At 52.6% G+C, this 27,845-nt stretch overlaps 1 protein-coding gene across 3 annotated transcripts in view; it reads right to left on the bottom strand.

Moving 5' to 3' along the window:
• Positions 1-1,561: 1,561 nt before the first annotated feature.
• Itpkb (inositol-trisphosphate 3-kinase B) overlaps positions 1,562-27,845 on the bottom strand; it is a 95,109-nt gene continuing 68,825 nt past the window's right edge. Inside the window, exons 2-7 of one of the 3 annotated variants that reach the window (XM_039091026.2) lie at positions 14,341-14,440; positions 13,047-13,260; positions 8,595-8,799; positions 6,140-6,241; positions 5,003-5,074; positions 1,562-4,689 (exon numbers count right to left, since the gene is read on the bottom strand). In XM_039091026.2, coding sequence (XP_038946954.1) covers positions 4,474-4,689; positions 5,003-5,074; positions 6,140-6,241; positions 8,595-8,799; positions 13,047-13,260; positions 14,341-14,440 — 909 coding nt within the window. In that variant the 3' untranslated portion in view covers positions 1,562-4,473. Of the gene's footprint in view, positions 4,690-5,002; positions 5,075-6,139; positions 6,242-8,594; positions 8,800-13,046; positions 13,261-14,340; positions 14,441-16,006; positions 17,184-27,845 lie in introns of those variants that run through there. The other 2 variants (NM_019312.2, XM_039091025.2) reach the window with 2 other exon arrangements.

The raw sequence follows: 27,845 nt of genomic DNA, 5'->3' as shown, positions 1-27,845 counted from the left end.
AGGGCATGTAGTAGGGCTAATGGATCTGACAGACACCGAAATGTGCCCAAGTCACCAGGCTTCTCCTGCATCATCACCGATTCAGAGTGGCCCTGGCTCCTTCTTGTCACTCCAGCCCCACTGAACTATGTCCCGTGCTGCCTTTGAAGCACCCTCATTTCAGCTAGTTTCTCCCTCCAGACCTGCAGGATAGATGACAGTCCCTACACCCCAATTCCCTGCCGGTGGGAGGGGTGGGGGTGCGGTGGGGGAAGACTAGCCAGAGGGTGCGGCATAGGGTGTATTGCTCCCTGGGGGATTTAATGACAGGTGGGGACATTGCCTTCCCTCCTCCTCCTGGAATGAGTGGCTAAGCAGGCACAGTCTGGGCTATCAGACATGACTGGGCCACCGCAGAGACTCCTCTCCAGGGGTTGATGCAGCAGGATTGAACTGGAAAAAGATCCCTGCCCTGCCTGTCTGAGGTGTTTGTTCTGTCCCCATGGAGGAAGAGCACCCACTCCCTGGAGATGTCCCATGAAAGGAAGTTGGTCACAATTGCTGCCCCATATGCCAGCAGGACTGCCTTTCTTGTGAGTCCTGGCTTAGGCACTTGGTGCCAAAAGTGGTCTTGCGATGCAACAGGCAATGGGCCACCCACTTCTCTGGATGCTCCCAGAAAGAAGACCACAGATGAAGGGGATGAGGGCCCCATGATGGGGTGACCATGGTCTCCTGAGGGTATCAACCTGGAGGACAGGTGGAAGATGCGGCACTTGGGCCCATGTGACAAGGAGCAACGTCATGTCCGAGCACAGGGATCTGGTTTGGTCAGATGGCTCTGGACAGCATGTTCAAGGAGTGTGGACGGTTCAGAGACACTCAGTCCACATAAGTTGCTAGCGAGGGTTCTTTAGGGAACACCTCCTTCTCTGGGGCCATGATCACAGGTCACCTGAGACTGGCTAGGAGGGTGCTGTGAGATGGCTTTGCTCGGAACAACCTGCAGCTTTCCACACAACCGTGGCTAAAATCACTCTTCTGGGCTCTGGGCCGGGCAGTGTTCTAAAACGTAGGCACCGGTGTCCTTTGGTGGCTGAGCTTACGGAAGAGTCAGAGAGGTGTGACCTTTGTTATGGAGACCAGGCCATGCTCTTAAGGGATTCCCTGAAGCACAGCAAAGTCTCTCGACTGAGCCATTCCTGGGTCTAGAGCCCAGCTCTCTGCCCACACACTCCTCCAGTAAAGGTGACAAGGTCTGGCTCCAAATATTTTCATGATACCCAGGCCAAGTTGTTCAACGTTCTAAGCCTCAGTTTCCCGATCTGATCAGTGGAGACGATAAAGTCTTGTTATTATAGGCTGTGGGTGATTGGATGTACGCAGCACAGGGGGTCACCACAGGCAGGGGGACTTTGTCACTCGGTGACAACCTGGAGCCGCTGTGTAGCCTTATAAAGAATGTTTCGTGTTGTTTGCAGACTAGAACACTACCCCAACTGATATCCACTGCTGGATGTCATCGTAGTTCTCTGTGGTAGTTGGAGGGTGGGGGTGGGGCAGAAGGAGCACATCAAGCTTGTAATGGTCTCCAAAGCCTTTATTGGGAAGGTAGATAGCATCTACAGTTGACTGAGGGGCGCAGGGCAGGGGATGTAACAGTCCAGAGGGGAGAGGAGTTCAGAGGAGAGCCTGTCAGGGTGCAAGGAGGATCCTCTCCTCCCAAAAGGCACTGGTGGGCGAGCACCCTCGATCAAGACGTGGGGCCTATACACAGAGGGTTGTCAGCATACAGGCGACCTTGAAGCTCAATACAGCCAGCCAAAGGTGAACAGCATCTCTCTTGAGGCCATACCTGCTCAGGGCTCCTCCAGCTATGAAGGAAAGGCCCCAGAGGGCAGGTAGAGCTTAGGAAGAACAGCCCAGCCTTCTATCTTAGTGTTTTGTGCAATTAAAACAAACAAAAAAAACCAAAATAAATATAACTTAAACACTTCTTAAAGAGCACTAACGTCTAGCCTGGGGAAAGCAGTTGAAGCAACCTTCAGCGTGTGCAAAGCAGAGCTGACCACCAAGGCACCTGGTGGCCCAAGAGCAGGAGGGCCCCATGGACCCTGCACATAGGCACATGTAGCCTGTCCCATGTCCCAGCACCTGTTTGGCCAGGACCTTGGGAGTCTCCACCAGGACTCCCAGAACTCAGTTTATCAAGACTCTGGAAGGCTCTAGGAAATCCCATCTGAGCTCTGCCCATCCCAGTAGAGCAGGAAGGAGGGGCCTCTGGCAGGATGGATGTGAGAATGTGAGAATGGTTTGGGAGATAGAGAGTGGGTACGAGCATGGTAAATACAAACCCCGACTGAACAAGACACCCTTGGCAACAGAATAAGCCTAGAAAGATGCCTCTGCACACCACTTTCCCCCCTATGACACACACAGCCCAAAGCACTGCCCAGCACTGTGCTAAGGCTCTCACTAACTGGTCCCCAGACACAGTATCTTAGTGCTTTATCATGACAGGTGGTACCTTCCTAAAGGGCTCGGTGAGTTTTGTTCTTCACACACGTTAAACTGGCTAGCATTCTTGTTCACAGCGGGGTTTGCTTTAGCAAACATTTCTCTGAGGGAGGGAACTTTTGGCCAGGTCATAGCTGGAGACTCTTGGAGTTAACGATGCCTCTTCCCAGCAAATGGCTGATGTACAGGCCATGAGGTCACCTCGAGCCCTCTAGCAACCACAGCTGGAGAGCCCCAGAGCTGGCTGCCTGGTTGCTGCTGCCCTCCCCCACGCCAGGCTGCCTGTCTTCCCAATCATGTGCTGTCACAAGGTCTGGGCTCGATGATGGGGGGCGGGGGGCGTGACCTTTAGCAAGTCAGCCCACACAGGAGCTCACCGCCCATCTGAATGGGAGCCAGGAAGTTTAAATGAGTTTCTTTTTAAAAATCTGTACTTATACATCCTTGTGGGTCCCACCTCCCGCCCCCACCAACTGTCACTCACCCACCCAGCATGAAGGGGAAACACATGTACCACATGGGCCAACAGTTCTAGAAGCCCCAGGGAGCTGGGGTAGGCAGCCAAGACGGCCACCCCTGCTCAAAGCTATGCTGCCAGGTGTGTACACGTTGGTCTACCCCATCTCCCTTGGTCCCTAGCTTGCTGTCATGGTACCCAGAGGAGCCTCTGTACATGTGTGTGATCCACAGTCTCTCAGTAAAAGAAGCCCAGAGGGGCAGAGGGTAGCTCCAAATGGAAACAGACCTAGGAGTGCCATCTTTTAAGTCATACGAACTGTACGCTCTTTCCAATCAGAGAGGCTACTTGCTTCACGGATGAAGTGGTAACCAACAATGTCCTCCCCTGTCAACATAGCCCTTCAGGAAGCTCAGGACTCCGGGAAGGAGAAAGCTTAGGGCAACCCTGGGCACCCCTCTGAATCCTGGCAACTATGGAATCACACGGAGAAACACTGGTCTAAGTCCTTCAAGCCGGGAGAGTGAGTGATATCAAGGGAAATTTAGGAATCATTCCAAGAAGCCAGAATCCTGCTTCCCTAAGGTCTCTCCTGGGTGTGGTCGGCTCTCGGAGCTGCTGCAGATCCCTGGAGGTTGGTGTGAGCCTCGAGTACTGTACCCAGTAAGCAGATCAGGGACAGTAAGCAACAGCTCAGGGAGGTGACATCATCCCCTGAAGCTAAGCTTTGCAGAATGTCCCCTCTGAATTGACGGGCAGCGCTCCCAAACGGAAGGGTGAAGCTCTTTTAGAAACAGTGGAGCTGCTGCTCTCTACGCTCCTCCTAGGCTGGCCTGAGTTCCAAGGGTTTAAACAACAGAAAAGTAGAGCCCTGATTTAGCGTCTCGAGAGAAGCCACACGGTGTATTTGGGAGCTGGGGCTTCTAACTGCAGGAGACTTTTCTCATAAGCCACACGCAGATCCCCCAGAGATTGGCTTCCCAACTTCCAGAAAGCAGGACCCTAGCTTCAGGGTCCATGGTAGGAGGCACGAATGGGACTGTGTTTACTTATGGCACCAGCCACCAGGGGGCAGAAGGCCTCCACTGGTAGCCAATGTGGGCCAGAACTTTCTCGGGAGTGGGGGGTGAGGGGTGCGGGGCGGGAGGGTCTCTGGGAGGGAGGCTCAATCTCTTAAGACCCTAGGCAGCCAGGGATCCCACAGCCTTCTAGACCCGTGCAGGCTCTAAGTGTAACGGGATGCGGGGGCCTAGCTCTGTGCAATTCTCTTCTAGAAGGTAGTTCTATTTAGAGAGAATTAGAAACGCCACCTCCAGGCCCCTGTGTAGGAAGGCGGGAGATAAAGACCTAGAAAAAAAAATCTCTCTTCTCTTCTCCAAAGTGTCCTGTAGTGCAGATGGGAGGCTCTGTTCTAGGTAGGCGCTCAGACAGGAAAAGGAAGAAGAATCAGGGGAAGAGAGATGCTGCGACAGGCAGAGGTGGCGGGCAAGGTGGCATGGCTATGCAAGGTGCTGGTGGCCTCAGGTGAGTGGGCTGCCCTGGGACATTTCTGTCAGGATGTCGATGAGGTTGTTCAGCCCTGAGAGGTAGCCATCCTCCCGGTTCCCCTCCTGCCAGGGGACATCGTGTTGTAGGGTCTGGCCTTCCGGAAGGGGCGTGGTTTTCCCAAAGTCAATCATCCACACCTTGGCTTGCTCCTTCTTGTCGTGGATGAAGAGGAGAGAGCTGCCAATGACCTGGAAGGAAGCAGGCCTGTGAGAAAGGCAGCGGGGAAGGGACAGGGAGGGGGCAGGATTAGGGGGCTAGTCCTGACAGGACCAGGAAGGAGGTGGGTAGAGCCTGGAGGAGTAGAGATTGCAGGGCAGCAGGGCTAGGGGGAGGCACGGCTGGGTGCCCAGGTATTTATGAGGCTAAGGAAGGCTTGAGGCTGTAATGATCCCGAGGGAAGCTTAGATCAGCAATTTCACTTCCTATTGAAACTAGGGGTGATGGGGAGGGGTGTGAGTCAAGCAGGCAATGTGTCTGTGGGGCGAAGGCTCAGTACCCTACCTCATGGCACTTGAAGAAGGGAGAGACTTCCAGGGTTTCTCGAATGGCCTTCAACCGGTCCCGGTAGGCAATCTGAAGGCAAAGATGGTCAGAGTTTCACACAATCTGTGTGTGTGGAGGGGCAGGGCAGGGCAGGGTGGGGTGGGGCGTCAGATCTTTCTAGTTCATTAGACTCATGTACAACTAGCAGTGACCATGTACCAACCGCTTACTCAGACCCCTTCATCTACCCCAGCTGAGCTCAGTTACACCTTTCCCAGAAGACTATGTGGCCCTTCATGCTCCCCCAGTGCTGGCCTGTGCCAGCATGCCAGCCAGCAGAGGAACACCCCACGAAATGGTTGCCATGGTAACTACCTGAGCACAGAGTGCTATGCCCCTGCCTAAAGACAGGGTAGGGGGAAAACTCCAGAATCCTACAAGAGTCCCCTCCACAGAGCCTTATAGATCTCCAGTGTTAGCAACGTGATACCTGATCCTCTCCGTGAATCTCATCACCCAGGACTACAGTGGCATGGGGAAGCTCATATCACACAGGGTCCTTCAGTGACTATTTGAATAGCAGAGACACAGCCAGGCAGGGCTGGTCAGCACCATCCTGGAGACCCTAGCAACAGCTGGGAATGCAGTCGGAGGATCTGAAATGATCCAGACAGGTGCCCTGGGACTAGAGGACTGGTGCTGCAGACCTACTGTGTGCTTTCCAGCCTTATAAGTCTGGGTCTAGAGGCATAGGAAGGGCAGGGACCTGTGTCAGGCCGACTTAGGTGTGAATCCTGGCCCAGCGTTTTTCTGTCTATGCATCCTTGATCTCTCATGTCTCTGATTCGTCAAATGGAGACAGGATGCCTGCTTGCCTGTCCTCACCAGAGGGCTTCTGAGGGACTGTGGTGCAAACTCAGTACAACACCAGGTCAGCAGCAGGTGCTGACTCCTGCCCTCATTGTCCCCTGACATAGAAGGGCAGTGTGCTGGGCAGAGGGACTAAGGAAAATGAGTCAGTGTCTCCAAGCTTCTCCGGGGGGCAGCCACATCACATTCTTACAGAAGTAGGGAGCTAGGGTTTCAGAAGCATTCCTGCCTGGTCTTAGCTAGGTCAGAGAAGGGACAGTCCCCTCACCCCAAACCCTGACTCACCAGGATGTTCTGGTTTCCTTTAGTGAATTCTCTGAAGGCCTCAGTGACCTGCTCCCTTGTTTTGGTCTTCTTGAAGTCACGGTTCACAGAGCCATCTTCCTTCTGAGGAAGGAGTCACACATCACACACAGGGAGTCAGCAGAGGGCCCATGGGACAGACTACTCATGATCATGACCCTCTTGCTGCTTTGTGGAGGTGGTCAGGTGCCCAGGGATGGTGAAGCAGGCCACAGCTGAGGAGTGTACACAGTGGCACGAGATCCCTGGCCACACAGCATTTCAGGAAGTCTTGGCAGTGTGAGGGGTGTCCGAGACAACAATGGAGAAGCACCTTGTTCTCAGTAAGGGCAGCAAGGGCCAAAAGGAATGGGCAGTTTCACTTCCTGCTCAGAAGCTTTGCCCTTGGACCCATGACTTACAGTGTGTCACATTAATGTGGTAGCAGCCATCTGGATGATCAGGCTAACAGTCACCCTGTCATAGGCTTGTGGTCAAGTGATGATCATTTAGTATTGGCCAAAGCACGAGAGCAACAGTGCTGACGATTTTAATGATCTGGTAAACAGAACCTGTAAAGTGTCTCCTTGAAGGAACAGGCAAAAAATAAGTAAGTGTGTGTGTGTGTGTGTGTGTGTGTGTGTGTGTGTGTGTGTATGTGCATATGGTATGTGGTGTGTGTGCAGTGTGTGTGTATGTGTATGGTATATGTGTATATGGTATGTGTGGTGTGTATATGTGTGTGTATGGTACATGTAGTATGTGTGTGTGGTGTCACTGTATGTGGTATATGTGTGTGTAGTGTATGTATGTGTGTATGGTGTGAATATGTGTGTGGTGTGCATATTGTACATATGTATGTGTGTAGTGTGTGTGGTACATATAGTGTGTATGTGGTATGTGTGGGTGGCATATGTATGTGTATGTGGTGTGAGTGTATATGTGGTATATGTATGTGTGTGTGTGGTATGTATGTGTATGGCATGTGTATGTGTATTTGGTTGTGTGTGCAGTGTGTATATGCATGTTTATGGTATGTATGGTACATGTAGTATGTGTGTGGTATGACTGTGTGTGCTATATGTGCATGTAGTGTGTGTATGTGTGGTGTGTGTGTGTGTACATGCACATGTGCATCTGTGTATATATGTGCTCATGTTCCTATTGGTACTCTGCATTCCAGACATTTGGTCTGGGTCATGTAGTGCACTGCAGATGAGGGGCTGCTCTGAAGATTTCCCCCAAGGTTTAAGCCCATATCCCTGTATCTCTACTCCACAAACCACTGTCTCCATGCTGAGGCCTGCGCTCCCTCTGTCCAGGCTGGCCTGGGCAAGCACACAGAGCTCTGTTCTTTTGAGACAAAGTAGGAGAGAGAGTGGGTCCAGCAGGAACCCTAACATTGCACCAGTCCACCTCCACTTGGAGAAGGTGACAGCTGTAACATCAGGAGGGCTGCCTTCAGGAAAACTGCAGGTCTGAGGGAATGGTACCTCAGGGGAAACTTTCTCATAGGGCCTTTCTGGTAGCTAAGGCAAAGGAGGGCAAGCGACGGTGGACACTGTTGGCTGTATGGTGCAGAGACCAGAGACTGGGAACATGTCGTGCCCGGGTGAGAGGTACCACGGCATGCAATTCAGACAGACAACGGGTAGAGAGGATGTGTGTGTGTATATATAATTACATCCGGACTCAGAGCTGAATATTGCCCAGAGGGAAGGCTGGTTTCAGAAGACAAGGAAGGACAAATGATGTTCTCAGTCCCCAGCTCTAGAAGCCAGTGAGATACTGGTGATGACATCTATACACTTTATGAAGGATGACTACCAGAGCCTTCCCCCTTTTAAGCTACCCAACTCTAACTCCATGCTGGAGAGGGACCAGGCAGAGCAAGCAGGACAGAGAAAGGGAGGAGCAGGGCCCCTGAGGGCACTGCTACCTTCCCTGAAGGGATGGCCACCAGAGATAATGAGGAACGTGTATCCCCTTTCCCTACTCCTAGCTGGGTCATGCAAATCTAGTAGCTAGGGACCCGGCCTGGAGCATAGGGACAAGGACAGTCTTCTGAGGTCCTTCTCAGGGTATCCAAGAGGAAAGGAGGAAGGATGAGGTTTCCAAGGTGATCCTGGGTAGCTACAGGCTTTCCTTCACCTGCACCTCACCAGCAGTGAGTAAACATTTTCCCTGTGGCTGGTATATAAGCCAATTCCCATGTGGGGCCTCTGTACAGCTGAGGCCACTCCAGCCCCATGGCCTTCTACAGCTATGTTGCACCTCAGGCTGCAGAATGGGCCAACACCCCTGAAGCCAGCCTGCCTGTACCTCAGGTTGAAGAATGGGCGAACACCCTGAGGCCATACTTAGGCCTGTACAGGCGAGGCTTATAGACTCCAGTATCCCAAGGCCTTCATCACTAAGAACCACCGGGCCTCCGTAGGCCACGCCTTACAAGTCTCACCTTGATGCCCTCGATCCTGAAGCCTAAGGTAGCTGTGGAACTGATGGTTTCCCGCCACTGCATATAACGTGGCTTGGTCACAGCTCTCTGGGCTTTCTCCTCTTCAGTGGGGGCCTCAGGGTCCACCTCCACCATCTTCTGGTACATGTCCTTCCGCAAGCTAGGCTTCTTCCGGGCCTTGGTGAGTTCTTCCTCCAGGTATGTCCTGCATGGGAGGTGAAGGATATAAGTCCTGGGACTGGGCTGCAACTCCCTGGCGTCACGACTGATGGATGAAGGCCCTGAGCTGGCTGCATCTTGTCCCAGCACAACGGTCAATAGAGCAACATCTAAGATGAGGTGAGTTCACTGGGAAAGCCATGCACCATTTAGGCCTGGAGCACCTTGATGCTGGATGACTGTGAAGACCCAATAAACTCAGAACCCCCCAGCAGGGAAGCTCTTTTTTAGGGTCAGCAAGAGAAGAAAGATGGCGGGCGGTGGTCAGGTTGGGGAAGAGAGACGGAGGGCGGGATTCCCCCTTGGAAGCACATTCTGTCCTTCCAGCCTGTCTCCCTGTCCTCATGCAGTGTGAGGCGGGGCTGCATCTCTGGCTTTTGCTGAAAGGTTGGTTCGTGGAAGGAACAAGAGCAGGATAAAGTGGGATCTGTGATGACCTATGCTGGGCGGGGCTGCTCAGGGCTCTGTAGCCCAGTTGTGTTTCGGAGATAAAACTGGTGCGCCTATCCGTCTCCATACCACATCACCGAGCCCCTCTGATCCCAGGAAGACTACAGCTCCACTGCTTCCCCTGTGCACAGTAGAGCCTGCAGGCTGACCAGGCGAGGGCACTAAGCCCCTAGGAGAGGTAACAGGCAGAGACAGGTCAGGCTCAGAGCAGCTGGGGGTGGAGTCACTGACCCAGAACCCTGGAGACCAATTCTGGTCCTAGCACTACCCCGAACCCCGCAAACTCCCACCACCATCTCCAATTGGAAACATGACTCACCCAGCCTTGCGCCCCTGCTAGAGCCTTTCCACCCATGTGCATGCTGGCCAGGGCCCTCGTGAGGCAGCAGTCAGCAGAATGCTGCAGGATGGGGAAGTGGGCCCCCTGTGGCCTGCGTGGGTGTGAGCTGCCCTCAGAGGCACCCTCCTCCCTTCTCTCCTGTCCACTCTTCTCCCCTTCCCCTGCAAGACACTGTCCCAGTACATCGCTCCACATCATCCCCCTGGGTCTCAGAACAGACAGAACACAAATCTACATCTTACGAAGGAGATTTCAGAAACCTGCGCCCGTTAGTATTATACAGAGAGGAAACCACCTGGGGTTGGGTGTATAAACACGCCCTGGTTGTTTAGGAAGGCTGTAAGGGGAGGGTGCATTAGCTTCTGCTTGGGTGCTTGCATGTATGTACTTTCCAAGCTCTCATGCACACAGCATGCCACTGTGCATGCGGATACCAACTTGTCAGTGGACCCGTGTACTGTGGGGGAGGAATTCGTGCCTAACACTCATGAGGGTGCAAAACAGGCCTGCAGAGCAGGCAGCGGCGAACTTCTACAAAGAGTTCTCAGTAGCTCCTTTAAACAGGAAGCAGACACCAATGTCACAGCCCTGTTCATGTGGACCTTTCTTCAAGAGGGGTCCCCACAACTCCAGCTAGGCAGAGTCGCTTGTTCCTCAGGCACAGAATGGGGCTTGGAAGAGATGTTCCCAGTGGATACTAGCTGGGTAACCGGTCTATTAGAGGAACCACCAGAACCTGTCACAGCAGAGGGAAGTCTGAGCTCCCCTTATAGGGGAGGGAGACCGGCTCCTCAACTTCTGGAGCACAGAGAATTAACTTGGGGTAGCAGAGAGGTGCTCCCATGGCTGGACTCTGGAGGAAAGGCTGCCTCAAGATAAAGAAAGGGAGGTGGTGAGTCCATGGGAGGCCACCAGGTGTCAGGTCAGGGTCAGAGCAGCTCCTCCAGGGTCCAGGGCCTGGAAACCAGCTCTAGGTCTGGATGACGGGAGATACATCCACAGTGAATGGGAAGTTATAAGCCCAAGGGGGCAGTGTGAGCGCCACTCACCCGGAAGCAGTTTCCAGGTCCTAGAAACACCTTGATTTAAGATGCCTCCACGTCTCTGTGACTTCCCTCAGGATCCTTACATTCCATGGCTAAGGCTGGCTCTGCTGATGGTCCTCCTCACCATTTTTGTAAGCCTGCGAGACCCGGTGTTTGACAAGGACCCGTGTCCTAGCCTCTTTCCACAGCAAGGCCATGCTCTAAAGGACAGCCATGAACTGCTTGTCTTGGTGCAGGCACAGAAGGCTATGTTTCTGTGCTACTGTGCTTGGGAGAGAGCCACAAGTTATGGCCTAAAGAGGACTCCAGGGAGCACTGTGGAAAATGAATCCCTAGGGAGAATGGATCACTAGACATCTCCAGGGAGGGCAGGCCATGGTTGACGTCCTGGTGTGCGGTCTGTAGGCCTGGGCACATGCTGCTACCTGGGAAGGTGTCCCTGGAGATTCCTGATCAAATGGTAGCATAGGCCACCCTTGCAGTGTGGCTGGCTGTGAGACACACAGGGACAATATGGCTGAAGCACTTAGCACAGTGCTCAGAGTTCAGGAGTCCCTCAGGGACTGTGTGGGGAGCAAGGGCTGGGGTGAGTGCCACTTTTCGGGAGATCTCCTCTTCCCTAACTCTACCATGATGGGGTTACCTAAGCCCTTTTGGGTAGGAGAGCTGAGGTACAAAAAGAGAAAAGCTATTAAGCTAGAAGAGAGGGGAAGCCTGGGGGGAATGGGTACCCTGTCCCTGCAGCTTCCCAGGGAGCCCACAGCCACACAAGGCAGGAGGCAAGGCAGTGCTGACTGTGTAGGTACCTGCGAGAATGGCTAACGGTGCTATGCTTGTGCCCACCTCCTTCTCCTGCAGGCACACTGAGTCCAGATCTTCCTATGTTAGAAGGAAGGGCGGGGCCTCTGCTTGAGTGGGCATATTCTAGTGCATTGTGGAAAGAATTTTCTAGAGACAAAAATAAGATAGCCAGAGAGCCAAGGCTCTGTGGTAGTTAAAGGGACATTCTGCTTTCTCCCTCATCTACTGCAGCTCCCTGGGAGCCAAGACATCCCGGGCTTTGGAACTAGGAGGAGGTGGTTAGTGATGGGGACGAGCCAATAGCAGGGCCCCTATTAATCCATGACCCCATCCATCCCTACCCTTGGGATGAGGGCAAGGGGACTGGTTTTGGCCAGCTGCCAGGGGCTGATTTGAAGACAGAAGTCCTAGTAGGAATGAGAAGGGAAGAAGGAAACTGATTGGTGTAGTCAGAGAGCAATGAGCTCTCCCACCTCCTTCTCCACGTCTTCATATAGAAAATACTACATGTGAGATATAGGGAGATAGCTCAGTTGGTAAAGTGCTTGACACACACACATGAGGACCACATCGAAGTAAAACATGGTGGCATGTGCTTGTCATCTGAACACTAGGCAGATAGACACCTGGGGCTGGATGGCCACCCAGCCCACCTAATCAGAGAAGCTGAAGCCCTGAGCGATGTCTTGTCTTTTTTTTTTTTTAAGATTTATTTATTTCTATTTTATGTGCATTGGTGTTTGCCTGCATGTATGCCTGTGTGAGGGTGTCACATCCTCTGAAACTGGAGTTACAGACAGTTGTGAGCTGCCATGCGGGTGCTGGGAATTGAACCTGGGTCCTCCGGAAGGGCAGCCAGTGCTCTTAACCACTGAGCCATCATTTCTCTAGCCATGAATGGTGTCTTAAAAGAACACAAGTTGGACGGTTCCTGAGGAACAAGGCCTGAGGCCCACCTCTAGCCTCCACATGCACGCACATACATAAAAACACACACTCATCTGCACCCACCCACGTGCTGAAGAAATAGCTCAGTCGGACTATTCCAATCAGACTTAGGCATCAGCTCTGAGCTCAGTCCATGTCTAGTATGAATGTCTGCAGCCAAAATCAGGCTCTCTGGGCTGGACTTGTCATGCTGGAAACCTCGAAGGCTGACAGATTGAAGGTAGGGATGGTGTCCACTTCTGCCTGAGGCTCTCTGGCCCTCCAGACTGTGGAGCTTAGCATAAGCTCTGGAGCTCCTGGCAAGGTCTGGAATCACCTCAGGCTCACTTGCCACAGGGGCCTCTGTCACTCCCAGTCTCCATTTTAGCTGCACCCTAGAGCCAGGTCCTTTTCCCTCTTTTTTCTTTTTTCTTTTTGAAATCAGCACGTGCTACAAGCCGGCTCTGTGGTCCCTCTCTATTCCTGTCTCCACTGCAACAGGAGGCCATTGTCTTGCTTCCTCCCTGCTGGCTACTCACCTCCCACCTGACCTGTGTGCATCGCCTTCGGCCTGCTCCCCAACAGCCCCAGCATCCAGCCAGCTTCCAAGTGTCCCCGGCACAGCCAGGCAGGATGGGGCGGGGCAAACCTGCACGAAGCCTGGCTCACCTGATGCCCATCTTGCAGTCCATCACGCAGGGTGAATCGAAGTCAGCCAGCAGGTCGTCCATCTGGTTGTAGCGTTCCCCGTCCTTCACCACGTCGCCATGGTAGGCTGGCACGAAGGGCCTCAGCACATCCGCCATTAACCGGTCCAGGCATCGCTGTTCAGACTCACAATGCTTCTTAAGGATACGGCCATTCGCAGCTGCCTTGAAGCTCCCTGCAGAGTAAGTAGGAGAAGGACCTCTAGCCTCAGCGGAAGCCAGGGGTATCTGGGACCCTCTCCACCTTGTAACAGTCCCTTAGAAGCTGCATCAGACACCACGCCCTCCTTCCAAGCCCCACCCCACACAAGAGATACGGCAGCAATGGCTAAGCTGGGGGTTGAAGGTGTGGCCAATTGTAGACAAGCCCCTTAAGGCTCTGAGTCCTGGCCACCCATTCACTGACTGCTCTTTAATTCCTCTGACTCAAAACTCCTCACCCCTGAAATTACCAACAGGACTGTGTTCTGCCCACTCCTCGGTATTACAATGAGCGCCCCGCCCCCACCTCAACTCTACTTCTTAACAAAGAAGGTGTCCCCGAGTCTTAGGAGAAAAAACTCAGTGACCGAACAGGGGACAGAGTGGGCCAAAAAGAGTGTATCCAGTGCACAGGCCATCTGGGCTGTGTTCTTTCAGAGCCATTCCGACAGGGAGTATTAACAAAGGGTGTCTGGCTGTGCCTTTGTCTAAGTCTGTGTTGCCCGGTGAAAATCCTGCAGGTCGGTGAAGTCATAAGGGCCAGGTCCCAGGTGACTATGGAGGTGTCCCCAGAGGACAGTGCATGATAAAGGGCTTCGTATGGGGGCTAGCTCACTGTGCCAGCACTTTGGTGGCTATGGTGTGACTTGATCGCATCTCCTTCCAGTTTAAGTTCCTTCCTGGTAGAGACTTGGTCTCCACTGATGTTATAGCCAATAGAAAGGCATACGCAGTGGCTGCACACTGAAGTGGTTTAGCTTGGTCTCTTAGTCCAGGATTAGAAAGGGCAAACAAGTTATAAAGGAATGATCTAAAAGTTTTATGAAGGGAGACAGGAAGTGAGGTTGGGCAACAAAGGGAGGGAGAATGAGGGATGGAGTGGTTATATTCTTGGGGATAGTGTGTCAAGAACATTGGAAAGATCATCTGTCCCCAGGCACTCACAAGGCAGTGTAAGGATCACACCGTCTGCCGGGCCTGCTCTAGGGCTGCCCTCTCCTGGAGCACCCGCCCACATTCACCTGGGACCTCTCCAGGAGAGCCCAGTCTACTACCTGCATGTCCTGCCAGCTGGATCCAGGGGTACTTCTTCTTGAAGGACATGACAAAGGGGGACCACTGCACCATGTTCTTTATCTTCCTCCATGACTTGCTCTAGAAAGCAGCAAACAGAACACTCTGAGTGACAGACAAACCAGTTCAAACAAGCTGATTTAATGCCCACAGCCATTGGACCTAAGGGGCCACACACACAGCTCAGGTGCCCATAGGTGGGTCTGGAACACCTCGTTGGCTATGGAGCAGGCACAGTCATGGATAGCTTTGCCACAGTTTACAAACAGGTTTTACAAGGAGCTCAGGGGACTTCTTGGGGGTGTTTAGAGGTTGGTGAGGGAAGCTCCCAATCGGGGGCTTCTTAACCCAGACTCTTCCCTAGCAGGGAACAGTTAAGCTCATATTGCTTCTTTTCATATACCCTCCCAGTGCCTTGGATTCTTATCTGTCTATCGAGGGGCAGACAGCTGGTCCATCAGGTTCTTGGAGCGCAAGGATATTAGGACTCCGGAAAATGACATTTTGTACATCACAGGTGGCACACACCTGTGACTGCTGAGTACCAGGTGGGGAGCACACACCTGTGACTGCTGAGTATCAGTCTGGGGGGCGGTACACACCTTTATCTCATCTCCTTAGGAGGGTCACACAAGCTCAAAAATTTTTTTTTTCTTTCGGGGCTGGGGATCGAACCCATGACCTTGCGCTTCCTAGGCAAGCGCTCTACCACTGAGCCAAATCCCCAACCCCTCAAGCTCAAAAATTTGAGTCTAGCAGTAGACTAGATGATACAGCGAGAGAAACCCCTAAATACACACACACACACACACACACACACACACACACACACACACACACTCCAAATTATCTTCTAGGAAAGAAAGGGTCTGGAGGCTTCCCAGAAGAGGCAGTCGAGGACAGACTCTGGAGAAGACAAATTTGACACAACTTGAGGCAGCTGGTGCCATGGAGGCTGGAGGCAGTAGAGGTAAATGTGTGCAGGAAGTGACCATGTACGGGGAGTGGGCATGAGCAGGTGAGTGTGAGCAGAAAGTGAGCCCCAAGTTCTGGGGGTTCAAGAGCCTTTCCACATCTAGGCTGAGGAGTCCAGCAGACTTCCATTGGCTCTGCCTTTCCCACACAGTCTCCACTGGGAAGCAGCAATGAGCAAGGGTCCCATGGCCAAGGGCCACTATTGTATTGAGACCAGATGCAGGCTTGTGGAATGTTCCTGTGGATGGAGTGCTGTGCATTTGTCTCAGAGACCCTGACATTCTGCTGGCAGTGGACACAGGGTTTCCCTTGTATTTTAAGCAACAGCAATGTTAGGCAGCACCAGAAAAATGTTCTCTCCATGACCAGAGACTGGGTAAGGGGGTACTGTAGGGGCCAGCACCCTCCTTGCTTGTAGGAGTAGAGACAGATGACAGGGCAGGAAGAGACAGACTCAAGCCCTCATGAATGTCCTAGGAAGCACAGCATTCCCTCAGCAATCTGGTCCAGCGGAAGTGACTTCAGACACCTCTTCGCTCCTCTGTCTCCTAATCACCACAGCACCCACACAGTTTCCGTGGCCCCTGTCTTGGGTGTTGTCAGCTCTGCAGTGACATGTTACTGCCTCACTCACTGGCCTGAGTCAGCCTCCTGGATGATCTGATGGGATGCTGAGTATGACACACACACACACACACACACACACACACACACACACACACACACACCGTCTACTGGTGGATGGCAAAACTCATGTCAGCAGATATGCAAACAGCTGCAGCCAGCACAGGGCTTGCTGAATGAGTGCTTGTGACAGGCTGGGGTCCTGTGGTGGCAGGGACATTTTTATCTCTTTCACAGATGAAGCACACCAGCTTCAGCACGTCTTTGCCCCTAGTCCAGCAGTCCTCAACCTGTGGGTGGCGCTGCCGCCTTTGGGGTTAAACGACCCTTTCACAGGCGTTGTCCAAGACGACCAGAAAATACAGATATTTATATTATGGGATTCACAACCGTAGCAACAAAGTGATTTTATGGTTGGCATCACTACAACATGGGGAGCTGTATCAAAGGGCGGCAGCGCTGGCAAGGCTGAGGACCGCTCTTCTAGTTCACTCTCTCCCCTGCTGGCAAGAGCCAGGCCACACCAAGGACCTTCGATCTAACTTCTGCGCCTGTCCACAGTGACCACACTTTCCATGGCTGCTCTCGTCTTGGTGTTTGACAGTTAGCATTAGGGATGGGAGACAAACACACAGGAGACATCTACCCGTGCAGCCAGGGCTCTGGCTGCTCCCTTAGCAGGGAATCCCTGAGCCATTGAAACATGCCTCTAGTTGCCACCAAACCTTGGTGATGTCCTGTCCTGGAGCTGGTATCCTTCCAGCAGGGCCACCAAGGGAATGCAAAGCTTTCATTCTGCTGGGTGGGATCAGAGCCGGTACGTGCTTATGTGTCTGGAGTGATTTGCACTCACACGTGTGCGTGCGTGCGTGCGTGCGTGCATGCATATGTAGTGTACACAGAAGCTCCCTGTGGACAGTAAGGAGAGAATTACTAACAAAGCTGCTGTGACCACCAGAAAGGGGGAGGCTGCAGGGACTGCTGGGGACCAGGGCTTCAGACTCTTAACTTCACAGCAGGTGCTTAAGCCAACTAAGGATCGCGGAGGACGCTCCCGGGCAGTTCCTTAAGTGACAGCTGAACCAATCCCTGGGTTGTCATCCCCATCACACCAGCCTTGGCTGAGCCTCGCTGAGCATCCACGGGAGGTGACATCATTTCTCACGCAGCCAGACCTCGGGGTTGTGCAAGGATGGGAGAGTCCTCCTGACTTGTCCGGTTAAATCTGGATCAAAAGGATCAGAGAACAGCCAGGATGGGGACAGGGGTTTTTAAAACCCTAGGATGCACGAGAGCTGTTGAAAGCCGCGGAGATTTGAACTTGCTGAAGCCACTGAAGTTACCTTGGGCAGCCTCAGAGCTCGCACCTGACTTGAATGGGCTAAAACAGTCAGAGAGTGTAGAGCGGGATTTGAGGTGGGAAGAGGGAAAACAAGAGAAATAAAACAACACAGAAGGCCCACGAACACCAACCCTCTTCACACTTGAGGTGTCTGGGGTCTGGGGGGGGAGCAGAGAGGCAGAGGCAGAGGCAGAGGCAGAGGCAGAGACAGAGACAGAGACAGAGACAGACAGACAGACAGACAGACAGACAGACAGACAGACAGCAAGTGCTACCAGCAGGGCAGTTGCACGCCATGCTGAACCATGGGCCACCGGATCTTCCAGCAGGAGAGGGGCAGCTTGGAGCTCACGGCTGCCATAGCCTGACCCACCTTTTCCTTTTTCCTTTTTCTCATGAGCCGCTGCCTCAGAAGCAACTCGAGCTTCTATTTCCAGAACACAAAGCCTCCTTGGGACTTTGGCCACTCCCTACCCTGAAACCCCTGTCTTTCAGTAGAAATGACCCACTGTTGGGAGGGCACATCTCAGCCCTGGCTCTGCCCATGAGAGACCTTGGTAGGGTCTGACTCTGTGTTTGTGTAGGCTTTGAGGGAGGTGGACAGTTTCCCGGGCATGCTACTCTCCGGTGGCCTTTCCCTTCAGCCGACTACAGATATTCTATAGGGATATAATGCCTTAATCAAAAAAGGAGTCATGACCCAAGTCTTTTACAAAGCGGTCAGAAGAGGAATGACTGGAACAGGGGTGAGAGGAGGCAGGGTGTGGTGATGCGAAGCCTCTTCCCTACTTCTTTCAAAGTGTAGCAGCTATCAGCAAGGGCCTGGCATAAAATGGAAATAAAGGGCCTTTGTTTCAAATGTGGCAGGAATATCAGGCGGGGAGGGTGGCCAAGTGTGACCTTTCCAAGGCCAGGCAGGTATGGGCTCTGCTGCAAGGCTCACCAAGGCTGTCAAAAGCCTTCTGGCCTCAGGCTTGACACAACCATGCCCAGGTTGTTGCTGGGAAGCAGATCTCCTGGAGAGAGCCACTGCAGTCCCTGGTGGATCCTCGACTGCCTTCTTGCCCTCCTTCCAGCACCTGCTTGTTGGATCCTCTGCTAGGTTCGGGCGGGACTCACCACCTCACGAGTGAACAACTGAAATGATATACTGTGTCCCATGGTTGGATGTCTAAACACTGCCTAGAGCCTACAGAACTGGCCTCTGTCTACAGCAACAGACCGATGGAGCTGAGAGCCGTCAAGCTGTGGGGTGAGAAGGTGCCACTGCCCTTGAACTGGGTCCCGTGTGGCCCCGTGGAGTCCCGGGTGATCCGGACCTCCCTCCCACCATGAGCTCTGCTCTGCACGTGGCCAAGTTCAGGCGAGCCGTAAATATTCACTTTGTCTTGACTTCTGGATCTTTTTGTTTGTTTTATTTTTTTTCCTCCAAGACACAGAGTGCTGGCAATAATCCACCAGGCATTTCCAAAGGGCCCGAGGGCAAGTGGGTTGGCCATGAGGTGAGCCAGTGTGTGATTGGTTATTTATGAAGCACCAGGGCCACAGTGCTAGGTCCTGACCACACCGTCAGAACCTCATGAGCCCCGTGTCTCCATCTGATTCTGTCTAGACCAGTGGTTCTCAACTGTACCAATGTGACCTTTCAATACAGTTCCTCATGTTGTGGCGATCCCCAACCTTAGAATTATTTTTATTTTTTTTTTGTTGCTACTTCATAGCTGTAACTTTGCTGTTATGAATTATAATGTAAATGTCTGATATGCAGGACAGTCTTAGGTGACTCCTGTGAAAAGGCCATTCAACTCCCTCCTCCCCTGCCCCAAAGGGTTTGAGACCCACAGGTTGAGAGCCATTGGTCCAAACACTCTAAGAAGCTGGATTCCAAAATGGCTGACATAACCTGGTTTTGGGGAGAAGGATGCTTTATGGGTCGACACAATCAACTCCATAAGGAAGCTAGACTCTTTGGAAAAGTCCCTTCCTGCCTGACCCATTCTTCCAGCTCACAATTTTCCTTCCAGCCATTCTATTTTTATTTTAATAATTTGATAACTCTGCTTTTATTTTCAGATAATTTTTAAGGACAAAAAAAAAAAAAAACTCTCTCCTGCTCACCCGTTTTTAGGGCAAGAGCGATGAGGAGGAAGTAACTAAAATATCACTGTACCTGGACGCTCTAAAATCCTCAGACTAACACAGGACTATGAATGCACGAGGATCCGTGTGCCCAAGAAGGGAAATCGCAGGGAAATCAGGTGTTCGGTGTCTGTCTCATTGCTAGGTATGGTGCTGACATCAATGGGAGCCTCACGGCGGTGACATACTTGTTTCCATTTTGCCCCAAGTCACACAGCTTCCCGTTCTCTGCCATTTAATTCTGAAGATTTTGTTTTAGCCAACAGGATGCCCTGGCCTCCCTCGTCTCTCCCCTAGCCATAAAACAGCCTCACACAGACAGCGGGCACTTTGTCACTTTGTCACAAGACTGACCTTTCAGTTGGGGGAGGCCTGAAGGGACCTGCCCTCCCCTTCCTCTGAATCCCAGGCTCTTCCCAGAAGGTCCTGGCTGACATACACTCGGGGAAGGCACATTTGACAAAACAGTAGGCAGGAAAGGGCTCGCTCTGTGTTAGACCTTCTGCTCTGCTCTTGCAAAAGTCGGACAAAGTCACTGCATTCTCCATGTTTGGGAAAAATGCCTTCTTCTCGGCTTCTCTTTCTTTTGGTCTTTCCGTAAAAGCGGCTAGGGTTTCCCTAGTGATCGGTGCCTGCCCTCTCTGGGGAAAAGCCTGGTGCTTCTCCCAGGCCTCATGGCCAACTTTGTTCATTGTGCTCCTCTGGCAGAGGCCCCAGGAGGGCGGTGTGGTGCAGGCCCAGGCAGGTAGGGTACTCAATGCCCCTTCCTGGAGCCTGCTTAGAAACTGTGCCTGCCACAAAGGTCAGTGAGCTGGGCTCCGACAGGATGGAAGTCTTGAGGAAGACAGTCCCATTGCTGGTAAGGCTACACCTAAAATAAGGCTGTACTCAAGACTGACCATCTCTCCCTTTAACAAGCAAGACTTCCAAACCAGGGGAAAAAGAAGCCTCTTTTTTGCTCTGCCTTCTTGCCAGCATTGTGCCCACAAGGGGGCAGCCTGGAGCCGTTGTTCCGTCTCTTCAGACTGCCTGAGCAGAGTGGGAGTTGTGAAGAGAGCCCAGACCCAGGTGAACCCAGGAAAGCTGAGCGTGCCTTATGTGAAATACCTGAGACCAGAAGTGCTTCCAACTTTTTCCAGGTCTTAGAGTACGTGCTCACACACCATGTTGTATCGTTTAAAGACGGGACCCAAGTCTACACATGAAAACTTTTGTTTCAATACACACGCTATCCACATAGCCCGAAGGTGATCTTACACAGCATTTCTAGGGCACCTGTGTTTTGACTGTCTGTGACATGCCAGGAGAAGCTAGGTGGACAGTTTCCCCTGTGCGGCGTCCAGGTCGTTTCAGAATTTGGACCGTTTTGGGTGAGGGCTACTCATTCTGCATCTCCTTCAGAATCTGTTGTGGGCCTGGGATGGGAAAATAAGGATGGTTGGCCTTGGTCAGCATCAACTGCTCAGGCATGGAAGGCATCGCCCTGCTGAGGGGTAGCTGTCTCTCAACTGGTTTCCTAAGCAGCACATTCTGGGCAGAGAGGACGCCTTTTTGTGTAGCTTCCCAGAGGGCCCCTCCTGCTAAGTTGCCTGTTGCAACTCAAGGCTCAGTTTCTACACCAAAAGCAGTGTTTCCCGGGATGCTTCGCTGGCCACTCTTCCTCCTTTCTTGTCATCCAGAACCCTGGGGAAAGGCCCCGGACACAGCTGGGAGGACTCCTGCCTCCGAGGAGTGCCACCTTGGCTTCCTAATCACCCACAGAAAGAGGAGGTTCTGGCATAGTCTCAGGGCCACTGTGGGCACTCCACACTTGCTTCAGATGCCTGAGACTCTGCAGGGCTTGCCACCCTCCTGTCCCCAAACTGTCCATCTCCAGGTTGTGCAGCCCTCATCCAAAATGCTTGTGACTGGAAAAGTTTGGGGTTCGGGCTATTTTCTTCTCTTTCTCCCTTGCTCTGGGACTTTGGGATGTCTTCGCTGACAGCCATCATGTGCAGCCAGGACACTAGGGAGTGCGGCAAAGAAAGATCTCCCACTAGAGACCTTGCTTCAGGTAATCCCCCACCCCAGCCGACTTTCCTGAGCTGCTACCAGAGGGGCCTGAAATCCCTGCAAACGAGTCTTTGCTGTTGTTGCCCAAGAACCAAGGTTGAGGTGTCCCTCGTGTTCCTGGGTCTCCCCATCAGGCGACCCAGCAACGCTGTCTCTTATGTGAAGGTCACCGCTTGGCTTCTCCCTCCTTCTTCCAGAACTAAAAATGACAGCAGTGAGGAAGAGGAGGAGGAGGAGGGGGAGAAGGAGGAAGAGGAGGAAGAGGAGGAGGAAGAAGCAGATGGGGAAATGCCTGACCACACAGAGCCCATGCCTGCACCAGGAGCTGGCCCGCCTCAGCCTCCCTCCAACTCAGAAGACTGAGAGGGAAGTAACAATAGTCGGAAGCTGGGAGTGGCTACCAGGAAGAGCCAGGGGGGCTCTGTCCTCTCCTGGACACTTCCTCATGGAAAAAGGCAGAGGACAGAGGACATTTAGCTTTGTCTGGGAAAGGGAGCTAGGCACTGTGGCTCTCCCACAGCCCTCCCCAGACCCCCTCCTTCCCTATCTCCCCAGAGATTTTATTTTTACTTTGGTAAATGCAAAAAAACAAGGCTGAGACACTGGAGGGTGGAAATTTACTGAGGGCCCTTGTTGGGCAGCAGACAATCAGTCCAGCACTCAGTCTTAGGGCTGATCTCTCAGACAAGATGGGTAGGGGGGATCCCAACACACCTCCTAGGGAGAACTTTATAGAGTTAGGGGCCAGAGTGCTCAGTTCCTTCTCCTTTGCCTGAGGGGACTGCAGGGTAGGGCAGAGCCACAGCACATGGAAATGGTGATAACCAACTTGCGTACTAAGGACTGTTGACAGGCAGATGCAGTGCTAAGCATTTGATATGTACAGTGAATGTATGCTCTCAGGATTCCATTTTACAGATGTGAACACTGAGGCACACAGAGATTAGACTGTTTGCCCGGGTGCTAGAGATGGTAAGTGGCAAATCCCTTGAGAGTCCCAGGTCTGCATCACTCAACTAGGCTATCTCCTTTGTCATTTATAATGTGTAAGTTTATAGCCAGATGAACTTGGGCTCAGATCCTGTTAGTCCTGCCTGAAGATCATGGGCAGGTTACTAACCCTCTCTGGGCTTCAGTTCTCTTCATCCTTGTGAAGTGGAAATACCTCTTGGCCAACACCATCAGCCAACAAATCTCAAATCGAACTTTGCCTGTGTGGGTCCTACTACAGTCAGAAACGCTCACCCTCTTTCATGTTTGGTCTGCTCTCTCAGCCCCTAACAACCCAAGCCTGCAGGAGATGGTGCCCAGCAAAGGTAGCTGTCAGCTGGCTTGGCAGGTGTCAGCAAGAGGTCCCGACACCCTCCGACCCCACTCTGCCCTCAGCCTGAATCCCATCTTTCAGGAGGGGAGGAGAAGGCCAGTCAGACTCCCTGCCAGAGGAATGGCTTGCTCCAAACACCGGAGCCACTTCTGAGCATCTGCAAGCATTCACAGGCTATTCAGATCCCAGAGTCTGGCACAGAGGCCACCTGAGGCCTTCTAATCCCATCCCAAGCCGGCCCCCTCCCCCAGGGCTGCTGTGAGCACCTTTACTCTTCTGTTCCTGAGGCAGAAGGCCACAGGCTCTTTGGGTGGACACACACACACACACACACACACACACACACACAGACACACACAGAGACTGTTTTCTCCTGGCTGGAAGATGACATTTTAGAAAGCCAGGCATTGGAAAGGAAGTTCGCCACAGAAAGCAGAAGGAGCTCGAAGTCACCTTTGCCCGCCCCTTTCACAAGCGGCTTGCAGAAAGAAAGCTGCTTCTGAAACACAGCCTCTGTAGCACTGGCACTCAGAGCCACTGAGATGGAGACGCTTCGGGTTACAAGTGCAAAAGCCCAAGGACACAGGTGGACAAGCAGAGGGGACAAGGCTGAGTACTGGGAACTCCCACCTAAGGAATTTCCAACAAGGAAACTTTTGAGGAAGGGCTTACAGGCGGATCACACAGCTATTTTTAGAAAATTATTTCCAAGCAAGGCACACTGGAGCAATTCATATTTCTGAGAGGTAGCGCTGAGCTGCCCCTGGCTAAGGGCACTTGGTAATGCAGCTCAGACCTGCTGGGCACCAAAATCCCCCAGCCGCCTGCCTTCCGCCTTCTGAAGACACTTCTGCAGCCCTGTCCCGGCAGAGCTGATTTGCACCTCTCCACTGGGCCGTGAGTCACCCAGTTTCCCTCTTCTGACAGCCTGTTCCCGGTCTCAGTTCAGCTACCATGCTCTTGTTCACGTGCAGACCGTTGGAGGCGAGGCACAGGAAACGGGTTGCCAAAAAGGCACACTAGTGAACCCCAAGTACGAGCAAGATTCGTCACCCTCAGAACATGAGGCCCGGGTCATCCCGACATCTATGAGGATGTGTGACTTTCATAAACAGTCTGACTCATCACTGGTCCTCCTGTATCTGTCAACGTGGGGCCCTGCTGGTGGCAGTGGGCACTTACTTAGCTTGTTCTCCCCTGCGGTGTGAGGCTACCACGGGGCCATCCCAGAGATAGCACACTTGCCTCTCTCATTCAGAGGAGCAAACAGGGACATATTTCACCTCTGCTAGTGTCCCAGAGGGGACAGAACTGGGGATCGTGCTACACCCATCACCCTGGCAGCCTGTATGCCCACTGAAGTGGGGAGTGGGGTCTCCCACTCAGTAGAGCAGGGGCACTCAGTGTTTCATTCACTTTTTGCCTTTGGTTACAGGGACTTTAACATTTGTTTGTCAAGACATCGCCAAGCATCTCAAGATCATCAGTGACCAAAAACAATAAACGCGGCAGCAACACTTGTGTGTCACTACCCCAGGGAGACAGAGTTCTTGGTCCACACAAGAGTCCCCTTCTTGTTTGCTCAGCTTATAGAAGGCTCCTGGTACCTTATAGAATGGGTCTATAAGACCGTTGCGGCTCTTTCCCACTGGGTAGGGGAATGAAACTCTGAGGGGTGTGAGCAAGTCATTTGGAAACATCTGGAATGACAGAGGCCAAGGAATGATACTTGAGTTGAGGAACCTCCTAGCTAAGGGTCTCAACCAGAAGGCCTTCTCTGCAGTGTAGGCCCAGCTCTCCGAGGCAGGGCTGAAATGCCTTTGAGTACCTAAGGAGAGGGACACCCTTGCCGATGCCCACCTGCTGTCTGTCTGTCTGGGCAGGGTGCTTGTCCGAGGGTGGGGGTAGAGCATCCTATGAACCCTTGAGTCCGGCTAGGGCCTGAGAATGGCAGAGGGTGAACAAAGTGTCCCAGGACCTCCGTCCTCTCCCAGTGACCAGAGCCTTGTCTGGTAGCCGGGGCCCCCTCAAGGTCTCTGGGGACAGCCCATATTTAGGAACTGTAGCATCTCTTCTAGGGAACAGAGCAGCTAGCTGATTTATCCCCCTTAACTTTTGATGTTATTATTAGGCACATCTGTCTCTGAGTGAGGTCACCAAGGAAAAAAACCCAACCAGAGGAAAATAGTTTCAAGCGGTCGTCATTTCAATCTTCGGAAAAGGAAGCAAGTGGATAAACTAACTACCAGAAGATTCCAGAATTCAGGATGAGCAAAGAGGAAAATGGAAAGTACGTGCTCTGGGAACGGGGCGGCTGGGCTGCATGCACGGAGCACCCACAAGCTGTTTCCGCTTCCCTTTCGCGGAGCCTAGCTCTTTCCTTTTCCCTAACACAAAGGCCAGTCAGAGCCACTCTCCCCAATGCTTGCTCAAAGATCCAGGAGATCCTATTAGTGCCCAGTGACCAGCTGATATGGGACAGGGCTTCCCCACTGGTAGCCATCAGACTTAACGCAGTTCAGCTGTAGCGCCCCACCCCCCTTCTTTCTAAATTAGTTGCCAAAAATTGTAAATGAGACTTCACATGAAAGTCCAGTGCTGGGGTTGGAGAGATGGCTCAGTGGTTAAGAGCACTGACTGCTCTTCCAGAGGTCCTGAGTTCAATTCCCAGCAACCACATGGTGGCTCACAACCATCTGTAATGGGATCTGAGGCTCTCTTCTAGTGTGTCTGAAAACAGCTATAGTGTACTCATATAAATAAAATAAATCTTAAAAAAAAAAAAAGAAAGTCCAGTGCCTCTTTGACACACAGAGTCTGCGTTCCTGGTAGCCTGGGATTCAGTAGTGGCGGCTTGGGACGGGGGTCTACTTTTAACCTATCATCACCAGCCTGGCCCCTGATGGCACTTACATTCACAGGCAACCAACCATGAATGTGCCAAAGAAAGCCCAAAGACCCAGGCCTCCAACACGGCGTGGGCTCTTTCTCCGTCTGTAAAGAGATGAAAGTGACTGGCACCTGTGGCTCTTATTCTATAGTGAGGATGCAGAAGGAAAGCAAGAGAAGGGTTTCAGGAGCTGAGCACCGCTCCACAAGCTGGGTGGCATGTGGCCACATGGGTACAGAGACTAAGGCACACACTGAGCTAGCCAGCCTCTTGCATTGGAGTAGTAGCCAGGGAGAGGACAGGAGAACAAACACACCGGAAGCCTCAGAGGTCACCTAGGAGGGTAGAAAGAGGAGCTGAAGGTTTGGAACTTGCCAAGTACACCTGGTACCTGGATTGGGTACCCAGTCCCACTGCTTTCCTAGGCCTGGGGCCAAGGACACTGGATCTCACTCATTCCATACATCCCTCTCTCTTACACAAAGCTCAGCTCTGCCAGACCCTCGAAGACAGAGACCAAGCTAGGCCTGGGGACTCTCCTGGGTTCCTACCCTCCATGTTTCTCTGTCTGTCTGTCTGTCTGTCTGTCTGTCTGTCTGTCTGTCTCTGCAAGGCTGGCTTATTCGTGTTTGCCTAGATGTGCCGTACTGCTGGTTCTGGGGCGGCCTGTCACCCGGAGGACAGTGATTTATTGTTTAAATGGTGCCCCTCAACCCCTCCACCTTCACCTTCGCAGGTCGTGTCCATTTCCCACTGAGGCCCCCCCTGAATGGTTTCTCCTTGAAGGATTTACACACCACACACAGCCCACAATCCCTCTGTCACCTACTTAGAGCTCATTCAGAAGGGTCTGATTTTACTACGAGCATCAATTCCCCACAGAATGATTCCCGCAGGCAGGACCCCAGGGCCTGGTGACATACTTCCTTCCCAGAGTCGAGAGCTAATGAATGCAAGCAAACTGACCTAGCTCCTGGCTGAGAAGACTAAAACGGGGATCCTGCTCAGTATCTAAAACCAGTTCTGAAGGAGTCTGGCTGGATGCAAACTGAGATTTCTAGACCAAAATGATGCCCCTTGTATTCCTGGGAACCAAAACCCGGAGAAGGTGCCTCGAAGCCCTGGCATGAGCTGGCCACATGGACACAGAGATTAAGACGACACTAGCCTAGCCCCTAGGGACAGAGGCGGACAAAAGCCAAGCTGGCTACCCTATGGTTAATCTGGAAGTCCCCGGCCCCATCGAACTATCTGCATTCTCTGACCTCGATGCTGTTCCTGCTGCAGATGTCAAGACTGGGGTTATTTTCTCCCATAGACCAGGCCAGGGGTGGCCAGGGCCAGGCAAATGAGAAAGGCAGATCCACACAAGGCTCTGCCGGATGTATGATGGACGTCAGGGCAGAAAGAGCTGGACAAAAAGCTATCCTAGGCCCTTACTTCCAGAGACACAGCTCTACATCAGGACCTGGGTAGACACTCACCCACCATGCTGTCTACTCTCAGCCTGCACTAGCTTCCTTTAAGGGATTTTAGAAAGATCCAGGCTGAGTGACAAGCCGGTCCTGCTGGGCTCACCCCTTGTTCAACTAACCCCTCTCTGGCAGTGACATTCATGCTACCTCCTTTCTGTCCTGGGACCAGGGGCTCTGGCTTGTTATACCCCCCACCTTGCTCTGTTTTACCTGGTACGACCAATACCGTATGTATCCGCTATGGTATCCCACTGTGTTCTGGCTTCCGGCTTAAGGCTTAAGCCCGGGGAGTTTGCAGCCCAGTGTAGATGGGCACAGGCCTGACAATGAAAGATGCCAAGGCCACCAAGCAGCTTTATAAAGAGGAAGGCACAGTCACCAGGTTACAGATGGGGGGAGCATCGCTTTGACAGGGGGCAAAGAAAGGAAGTTTTGGGGAAAAAGGTGGAGTTTCTGCATCTTTAAGAGCCATGAGAGGAAGGCAGCACGAGGGTCAGAGGGAAGGTAGAAGAAGGTGGGCTTCGGGCTTAGAGAGATCATGGACAAAAGCAGAGAAACAGAAGGGCACACAACAGAGCAAGCAACACAGCACCAAGGGACAGAGACAGTTAAACTTTAGGGACAGTAAAATTCAGATGATTACAACTTACATAACCTTTGGTCCA

Source organism: Rattus norvegicus, chromosome 13 (genome assembly GCF_036323735.1).
Source record: "Rattus norvegicus strain BN/NHsdMcwi chromosome 13, GRCr8, whole genome shotgun sequence".
Taxonomy (NCBI): Eukaryota; Metazoa; Chordata; class Mammalia; order Rodentia; family Muridae; genus Rattus; species Rattus norvegicus.
This window is presented reverse-complemented; position numbering and strand designations above follow the sequence as displayed.